Genomic DNA, 9,655 nt, shown 5'->3' with positions numbered 1-9,655 from the left:
TTTTAAAGAGAGAAATTTTCTACCCACTCAAATAAAAACATGTTCTCTCCATATGAAAAAGTTAAATTATTTTATAGTGTTTTTAATTTTACTAAATTTATAATTAAATTTTGATGAATTTTACTAAATTCTCTCCATTTTAAAAGATAAGTTACCTCTTATTATATGTTATAATATTATTGATTGAAATAAATTAGTTTATCATGATTAAATTTAATTTTTATTTAATAATATATTTTATAAAATAAACTTCCTTAATTTTATCCAATTGAATTTGAATTTTAAATTAAGGGTAGATTGTATAGTTCTTTTTTTCCTTTTTCATTTTTTCTTTTGGTATCAACAACTCTGACTTTAACCTTTTTTTTTTAATTGTCTTTGTAAGAAAAATGAAAATATTTTTGAAAATACGAAGGAAGTAAGATAGAATTATTAAGCGATAGTGTTATGAAAATTTTTTATGTCTTTTGAATTTGTTTATTTATTTATTTTAGTTTTTGAGATTTTTTGGTTGAAAATAATTAATAAATATGTAATTTAAAAAATTTACAAAATAAAACTTCTTTAATATTTTTTATAAATTGTTAAAAAATTATATTATAGTTCATTAGTTAAGTTATTATGAATAATGAATAAATTTAACCATGATAAATAAATTTATTTCAACTAATAATACTGTGACATATAACAAACTAACAAAGGGTAGTTTTTTTTTCCCAAGTTAAAAGTGAGACTCAAACCCGAGAATGTAACTTAGGTCTGGATGAGAAAATTATGTCATTTGAATTATAACTTGACTATAACAAAGGATAATTTACTCTTTAAAATTGAGAATGTTTGATAGAATTCACCTTAAATTTTTATATTTTAAAAACTTTTAATTTAATCTCTACATCAATTTTAAATTTGTAATCACATTTTTATTATTCAAAAAATATTTAACTATATGCCAAGACATATTCGCTATTAATGTAAGATGGATAAAAACATTTTTGTAATATTTACTGTTAAAAAGGATTTAATAACAAATTTAATAACAAATTTAAAACTAATCTAAGAATCAATTGAAAGTTTTAAAGATACAAGGAGCTAATTACAAATTTAGAAAAACAATTTAACTATACGAAAACAAAGGAACATTGAAAGCCATTTTCATTCAATTTCCACAAAATGACACTTATTTCTTGTTCTGAAACTTATCATTTGGTGAATATGGAACAAAAATAAAGACCATCCTTCAATTCAAGGGTGTGCATCATCTAACGCTCTAAAAGGTTTCTAAACAAGTAAGTTCCCATTAAATACCACCCAATTAAGAGTAATGAAAATGATGATAGGCCAATTAAGAAGGGCCATCCAACCATCAAAACACCAATGCAAACAACCACAACAAAAGGCAAGAAAGCCCTTAAAATTGACATGAAATCAACCCAATGACCCTTGAATAGTATCAAGGCTCCAACATTTATCATGTTCCAGCTCATTGATCCACCGTAACATAGCCGGTTAAGACAGTTGGCGACGAACAAATGGCAGTTGCATGTGAAGAGGTTGTAAGTTTTGTTCTCGAAATAGCGCATGCTCGAATGCAAGGCATCGTCCCATGTGATTGCTGTCCCATACTCGGAGTGCAGGTAGCCATGCTTGCATGAATGCGCAGATATGTTTTGAGGGAAGCAACACTGTTAACATGTCATTACCAGATTCCACAGAATGTCAAATTGGAGTTAACACTTTCAAACTGTTAAAACTAAATTGAACCCAAAAGGTTTATAGGCAAAGGGAAGGGGAGAACTTTGAAAATGAATTGCTTTCCAAAAAGCATAGGGGAATGCATTAAAAAAATATAAAAATAAAAGTAAAATTATGAATTTGTTAATCTTTATTCAAATTTAGCTAATCTTCTACATCATTATGTAGCTGGAATAAAACACCAAAATTATAAGCATTATAAAAGCTTTACAAAAGCACCCATAACCTAATTCTTATGTACTGGACTACTCGTGTATGTGTAGTTGTGTATGTAAACCAATTTCAAACTTGTTATGCTGGTTTGGACTAGCATCTTTTGATACCTATCTACCTATTTAGAAATAGTAATTTCAAAATGTGTGTCTTTGCATGTGCACGCGTGCAAGCACGCATGCTGCCGGGGTGAAATTAAAAGGTGTTCTAATTTATAATGCAAATGAATCTTAATAAATCAAAGAGGAAAATTTAGGCCAAATTTATTTTGAGCATCTGGATCAATATGCAACCTATTTTCAGCAAAGACATAATTATGATGTCACCAGCCATATCATGTTGGTGTTTTCCTAATTCATATATGTTTAGCCTCAATAGTACCATAAATAAAAATTGGCAGTAAAATTTCTATGCCTTCAAGTAAACAATCTGAGAGACAGATGACAACAACAAACAGAGATAGCAAAGTTGATATACAGTACCTGTCTTCGATCAAGTTGCAAGTATCTAGCGACTCCACCAAAAGCGAAATTATCAACATTCACAAAATTGGATCCAAAAAAATCTAAAACAACTCCATCCTCCCTGCAAATGCCAACATGACCAATGAAGGGCGCCAACCATGAGACAACTGGGAGGGGATTCCAAACTAAACAACACGGAAATTTCGCCTTCTTTGGATCAATTGGATCTAAAGGCCACATGTCATGCTCTAAGCTTCCCGAGGAGCGAGAATGCTCAATGTCATAACTTGCATTTAACTCCATGTGAAAAGTCTACAGCATTGCATATAGCTTTGCACAAATTTCTGAGTAGATGCATCACTGTTTCAAAACAACTAACCGAGACATCCCAACTCAACTCGCAACTCAGCACAAATATCCAGCGAAAAATGTATGCTGCATAGATAAGACGACATATGATACCAGATAAGCTCAAGAGCACAAACACTAATCAAAACTTCCTTATACATTATAAATGTTGAGGCATCAAACTTCATAGTAGGAAATACTTAAATTTCTAAGTATGGAAGTATCTCTGTCAAAATGCCAAAATTAAATACCAATGCATAATGTAATTACCATATTTGTTTGTACTCAAATCTAGAAGGGGGAAGTAAAAACAGCTGAATATGGTTGAGTGAGTGCAATAAAAGAGGAAAGAGAGGAAGTGTCAAGTCAAAGAGTGATCCAGCTGGCCCAAGAAAGGAAATGAGCTCAGATTCAATGTAAGGTCCATGCCGAAGCACGTGTGGATAAAGATCGCACGATGCAAAACCTGCACAGCAGTTATATTGGCCGGCTAGCCAAGATTCGCGGAATGGAGCTTGGCTGACGACATAGGATCCAAGGACTAGTTAGTTAGTTAGTATAAATAGGACTCGGTCTCCTCCCACATTCTCGGATTTATGTTTTTCTTTCTAGCCTTCTTTTGTTTTTCATTTCAATCTACATATTTAGTATGCTTTTTTTTTTTTTATATAAAAAGAATGGTTTAACAAGATTACGATTTTCTTCTAAGGATTTATGTTGATCATTGCCAAGTTGCCGAGTACCCCTCTTGGCATTAATCATATAGTAAAGGTAATCATGAAAAGTGAGTTTCGGATAGTTTCTTGTTTTGAAATTTAATCAATTCAATTTTAACCAAACAATAGTTATGCACATATATCATCAACCAACCCCAGCAAAAAGCAGAATAAAATTGCCACCCTATTCCCACAAAAGTGTAACATACTGTGGTTTCATCCGTGGATTAATAACTTTTTCAAAATAGTAAACACCAACACCAATTTCATTCCATTGATGTAGAAAACCTTTACCTCATTAGCCAACAATGTTCCTTCAAGTTATAGTTTAGCAAATTTCCCTCCAATTGTTAATAATAAGCTATGGGTTTGAAAAAAGCTGAAATGTATGAACAGACCAGCATTTCAAGAATCATTAGAGCTAACTCAACTCAGTGGTGGAAATTAATTAGCCACTTACAACATTCTTGCATTGTGCTCCACATGAGGTTTATATTGAACTATCACAACAAAGTTCATGTCATAACAATTTTTTCAAACCTAGCACAAACCCTCATGCCAATAACTCACAGAACAAACAGAGTTCAGCAAAAAAATAAATAAATAACAAATAAAAAAAAATCAAACACAAACAATTTTAAACCACAGGTTCTAGCAGAAAGCCAATTACAGCACTAACCGTTTAAAAGAAAAAAAAAAAGTATCAAAGAGAAACATTTAATCAAGTACAAAAACTTTCAAAACAAAAAGTGTTTCAATATTACACACATAACACATTAAATCATTCACCTATTCAAGAAATCAACTTCAGTCTCAGAAAAGAATTACCATAAGAATCAGCAACTGAGGCGAAAATTGTAGTTTTAGTCAAAAGGGGTATAAGTAACTATAATGTCCCCATTTTTATAGATGAATACCTAGATTTCTACAATGGAGATGTCAAACAATCAGATTTCTACAACTGAAGTATCCTTAACCCAATTCATACCTGAAGAAGAAGATCTTGTGCTTGAAAAAGATGAAGAAGGTTGCAGAAGACAAATTAAACTCTCTTTGGGGTTATTGCTGAGAAGCACCTGAGATAATATTTATTCTGACGAGGACACCATAAAACTAGCAAGGAATCAGAAATTTCCTTAGCAAAGTCCCCAATCTCTTTGTATCACTTCTGTAGGAAATAGGAATTGTTATTATCCAGCCAAAAATCGGCCAAATGTTTTTGGATGAATCCAAAATTTTTATGATGGTATTTATGTTAGGGATAATATTTCTTTTAATAAGTATCAGAATAAATTTTTTTATATACTAAGAATTGGAATTGTTGAAAGTTCTATGATACTGCTTTATTTTTTTAATATATTATTCAGAATTTTAATTTGAAGTGAGAATCAATTAATATCGAATATTATAAATTAAAAATAAATAAAATTAATTAAATATAATTATAAATTAGTTAATTTATTTATTTATTGGCTGATCACCTCTTAGTTTCATATACTTTTTTATATTATTTATTTGTTATACTATGTTTTGTATTAATTATTAATTTAAAAAAAATTCAAATGTTTTAATAAATTTTAATCGTTAATTTTAATTATATATATTATATATTTTTTATAATTAAAATCAATAATTAACCATTACTGAAACATCAGAAAATTTTTCATTAATTTATTACATTTATTTTATTGTTGTTTTGAAATGGAAGCAATGAATGGAAAATGGGAAAGGTGCATGAACCTTTTGCTGATTTTTTCAATTTCCTTTATCCATGGTGGGCCCTACCATGTTTAAATTCATTTGGGTAAGGTAAACCACTACAACGTATTCATTTTTAAATACACCAACAAAAATACTCCTCGAATTTGATAACAATAAAAATATATTTAAAATATTATAAAATATGATAAAAATAATTAAAAATATTATTTTTATAAATAATATACAATTTGTATATTTAATAAATTATTTATATATTTATTTTAAAATTTTATAAAAAAAATTTAAATAATTATTTAAAATACAAAAAAAATAAAAATTCAATTTTTTTTAAATTTTTCATTAATTTTTTCTTGGTCATTAGTAAAAATAAATTCAAAAAATCTATTTAGCATAAAATAATTAAACTTTAAAATAAAAATATCTATTTTTTAATTATGATTGCAAAAAATTATCAAAATTTATTTTTTAAAATATTTTTAAAAAATATATATCCAATATTAGTATTTTATCGTATTTTAAAATATTTTAATAATATTTTTGTCATTAATAAAAATAAAAATATTTTTGCCCGTGTGTTATAAAATTAAGAACAATTTTAATAGTTTATCCAATTCAATATGTTATATGTATATTAAAAATTAGGGGTAAAATATCAAAATTATATCTAATATTTTGACTCTGATAAAAATAACCCTCACTTTTAATAATACTAAAAATGTATTCAAAATATTATAAAACACTTGCCAAAATAATAAAAGATATATTTTTTTATAAGTAACAAGTGAATTTTATGTTTAGCAAACCGTTTATGTTTTTTATCCAAAATTTTGTAAGAATATTTAGATAATTATTAAAAAGGTACATATAAAAAACTAGGCAAAGATTCGATTTTTATAATTTTTTATTTTTTAAAAGTATTTTTGGTCATTAATAAAAGAATCACAAAAAAATTATTAGGCATAAAATTACCAATTTTTTAGCATAAAATTACCAATTTTTTAGTATAAAATTATTTCATTTTTATAATCATACTTAAAAAGAATTGTATCAAAATCTAATTTCTGAAATATTTTTTAAAATATAATTTAATATTAAATATTTTTGTCATATTTTATAATATTTTAAAAATATTTTATCATTTTTAAAAGTGATATTTTTTTTGTTAGAAATTTAAAATTATATATTATTTTGATACTTTATCCAAAAATGAGTTATATGTCACATTAAAAATATATAAGATAATATATATAAATATCTAATAGATAATTTAATTTGATTTTATGTATATAGGATTTTTGTAAATTCATAATTGTTTTCTGATACTATTTGTAGACACTTATTTTATAGCTTTTGGTTCTTGAGATGGTTATATTTTGAAGTAATTTAACTATTATATTTTTTATTATTATATTAAGATATTTATGACTGTTTTAATTTTGAATAAACAAATAACACTACTTTTTATTATCTTTTTATCTATAAGTTACTATTTTTATTCAAAATCTTGTGCAATACTATAAGTAGTTTGATTTATTTAAAAATATTTTATGTTAGTTTATTTATATTCATATCTGCTAATTATACAGTTAATATATACACTAAAATAGGGTGAAAGATTTCAAAGTTACATTAATATTAACATTTTAAATCTCTTTTTCCTCTCCCTTCTACCTTTTGTTTATTAACTCATAAGACATAAGCAAGATGCAAAAATGCAAATAAAATAATGAGCGGTGATAAACTCGTTAAAAGGAATTTGAATCTTTTAAATTTTAAATTTGTATTTTAAAGGGTAAAATGTAATCTTCTACTTTTGAATGATTTCTCTTTTATATTTATTTTTGGTCTCACCTATAAAATAAATGGTGAGAGATCACACTTTATTCTCTAAAGTAAAATTTAAACTTTAAAAAATTTAAATTCTTAGTAAAAATTTAACTTTAGAGAATAAAAAATGATCTATTATTATTTTTTTTATAGATAAGACTAAAAAAATACATAAAAAAAATATTCAAAAAAAAAATTTTTACTTTATTCTCTAAAATAAAAATTTAAAAGTTAGAGGATGTAAATTCTATTTTAGTTTTGTGGATTCGGCTTTTGGGCAAACATAATAACATAATTTATGTTGTTGTGTCGAGAGCATGACAGCTTTCACAATGCTCACGTTTGCCCATCTCTTTGCCATACGTCTGTTGCCGCCATGCATCCCACCCCAAGTTCTCAAAGTCCAACTACCTATTATCACATAAAAAATATATCAAGTGTATATCAAAATTAATTATTAAAAATAAATTATTATTTATTTTTATATAAATATTATATTATTTAACTTATTTATATATATATATATATATATATATATATATATATTTTGTATTAATCAAGTTAGGTTAGTTTAGTAATTATTATACTATTTTGTTTAATTAAGTGTCGATTATTCAAATTTTACTTTTGTGTATGCAGCAACTTATTGGTTTGCGACAAATTCTTAAATAGAATTCAGATTCATAACAAACTAGGCAAAAACAAATTAGTCCTTGACTAGTCGGACTTAGAATCATTCACGTCAAAATATGTATTTATATATAAAAAAATTGAAAAATATTAAATAATATAATATATTTGACTAAATATATGTTAAAATTTTAATTATTATATTAAATAAAATATTTTTATGTGATTAATCATTTTAAGATCATGTGTAAAAATTTCTATAATACTTTTTTTTTTATTGAAACAAACTAGTCTTTGACTAAAAAAATTATTAAATTAAGGATTAATCTTTACATACAAGTGATTTTGCTATACAAGTCTTACAAATTCTCTAATTGATATTATGTTTAAACGCACTTGTTATGCACATATGTTTCACGCGCCTCTAACAGATTTTTAATTTTTGAAAGGATTCCGTTTCTTTTTTTTTGAATTTTTTGCCTTCTCTTTCTCCTTCTTCATTTACGTGCTTTTCTCTCTTTGTTCTCTTTCTTCGTTATTCTTGATTTCCATTGTTTTTTGACATCACGCTTTGAAATCGTTTTTGAAAATAATGGATAATTCAACTTTAGATTATCAGATGAACTAGTGCGTGAACCTTGCCTGTGAAATTTACTGTTAATTCTTCATTGTTTGAATTGAATCTAATGTACTAGTTCTGTTTAGAATTAATATAATCTTGTCCATTTTATATCAGACATTCGGGTATAGATCAGGAATATTTGGGTATATTTTTATAAAAGTTTAGGTGTATTTACAGTTTATGACTTTTTATCTGACGGAGGGTGAATTATCTTATTCTTTTAGTTGAATTGTTTTAGTTTCTGTTTAGTTATGATTCATGAATCTGGTTTTTATTATTTTTTATGATGGTTTTATAGTTGTATTTGCATTCTATAGTTTATGCTTGTTTTAATATGGTGTATTTTAGGTGTATTTTGCCGCCCTTGCTGACTTTGGTGGATACACGTATCATTTCTGTATCTGCAACAAATTTGGGTGTAAAAACGAAGATACTTGGGTGTATTTTTTATTCTGATGAGTTCTGTATAATTCAGAACTCTTCCTCTTCCTCCTCATCTTCTGCTGCTTCTTCTTCTTCATCTTCTTATTTTATATTCTCATAATTCTTTTTGGGGGGCAAAAATTATTTGCATTTTATAGTTTATGCTTGTTTTAATATGGTGTATTTTGGGTGTATTTTGCAGTCCTTGCTGACTTTGGTGACTGATTTTAGTATACACGTAACATAACTCATTTATGTATCTGCAGCAAATTTGGGTGTAAAAGTGAAGATATTTGGATGTAATATGAAGATATTTGGGTGTAAAACGAAGATACTTAAATGTATTTTTTATTCTGATGAGTTCTGCATAATTCAGAACTCTTCATCTTCCTCCTCCTCATCTTCTGCTGCCTCTTCTTCTTCATCTTCTTATTTCATATTCTCATAATTCTTTTTGGGAGGAAAAAATCAAACAAAGAAGAAAAAAATATATAATATTGCAAAATCAAAAGAAGAAGGAGGAGAAACACGACGATGAAGATGAAACACGCGAAGAAAAAAGAAGAGAAACACAAAGAAGGAGAAGAAGAAGGAAGAAGAGGAGAATGAGGAGAAACGCGAAAAAAAATGACAATTGTGATTTTCATCGAGGAAGAAGAAGAAGAGTCATTCATAATGGTGAGTAGCACGCTTTGAAAACAGGAAGTGGTTGAGTAACGTGCGTGTATTTACTCTTGAATGTGGGAGTGTAATGCACGTGTGTTTTGTTGGGCTTGTGCCAACTTGTAAGACTTGTAAGCAAAAAAAACTTGTATGTGTAGCATACCTGTTAAATTAATTCTCAATCTTTTAAAATATCAAACAAGTTAACAAATATATGGACAAAGCAGATGTTATGTAATGTATCCTTGTATCATTTCATCATCAACATCATCATT

The 9,655-nt window shown here is 26.7% G+C and overlaps 1 protein-coding gene across 3 annotated transcripts; it reads right to left on the bottom strand.

The window, feature by feature from the left end:
• Window positions 1-4,718, bottom strand: RTE1 (protein REVERSION-TO-ETHYLENE SENSITIVITY-like protein (DUF778)). 3 transcript variants are annotated; one of them, XR_015886232.1, is made up of 4 exons: window positions 4,482-4,718; window positions 2,448-2,864; window positions 1,148-1,682; window positions 1-26 (listed from the first exon to the last, which is right to left on the bottom strand). XR_015886232.1 is itself a non-coding variant. In XM_016307403.3 (3 exons), the coding sequence occupies exons 2-3, from the start codon at window positions 2,730-2,732 to the stop codon at window positions 1,260-1,262; spliced, it is 708 nt and encodes a 235-aa protein (XP_016162889.1). In that variant the 5' UTR covers window positions 2,733-2,864; window positions 4,482-4,718; the 3' UTR covers window positions 1,135-1,259. The 3 variants fall into 3 exon arrangements, 2 of the variants coding, with proteins under 2 accessions (XP_016162889.1, XP_020960917.1); XM_016307403.3 differs by lacking the exon at window positions 1-26 and having other exon boundaries at window positions 1,135-1,682; XM_021105258.2 differs by lacking the exons at window positions 1-26; window positions 4,482-4,718 and adding an exon at window positions 3,048-4,450 and having other exon boundaries at window positions 1,135-1,682.
• Between the last annotated feature and the right edge of the window lie 4,937 nt (window positions 4,719-9,655).

Source organism: Arachis ipaensis, chromosome B6, assembly GCF_059453495.1.
Source record: "Arachis ipaensis isolate K30076 ecotype BB chromosome B6, ASM5945349v1, whole genome shotgun sequence".
Lineage (NCBI taxonomy): Eukaryota > Viridiplantae > Streptophyta > Magnoliopsida > Fabales > Fabaceae > Arachis > Arachis ipaensis.
The sequence above is the reverse complement of the archived record's forward strand: the minus strand, read 5'-3'. Positions and strand labels throughout refer to the sequence as shown.

Coding starts and splice junctions, on each gene's coding strand:
- RTE1 (XM_016307403.3), bottom strand. CDS start 2,732: ATGGAGTTAAATGCAAGTTATGACATTGAGCATTCTCGCTCCTCGGGA. Junction 1,683..2,447: donor TGCAACTTGATCGAAGACAG/GTACTGTATATC, acceptor ACATGTTAACAG/TGTTGCTTCCCTCAAAACAT.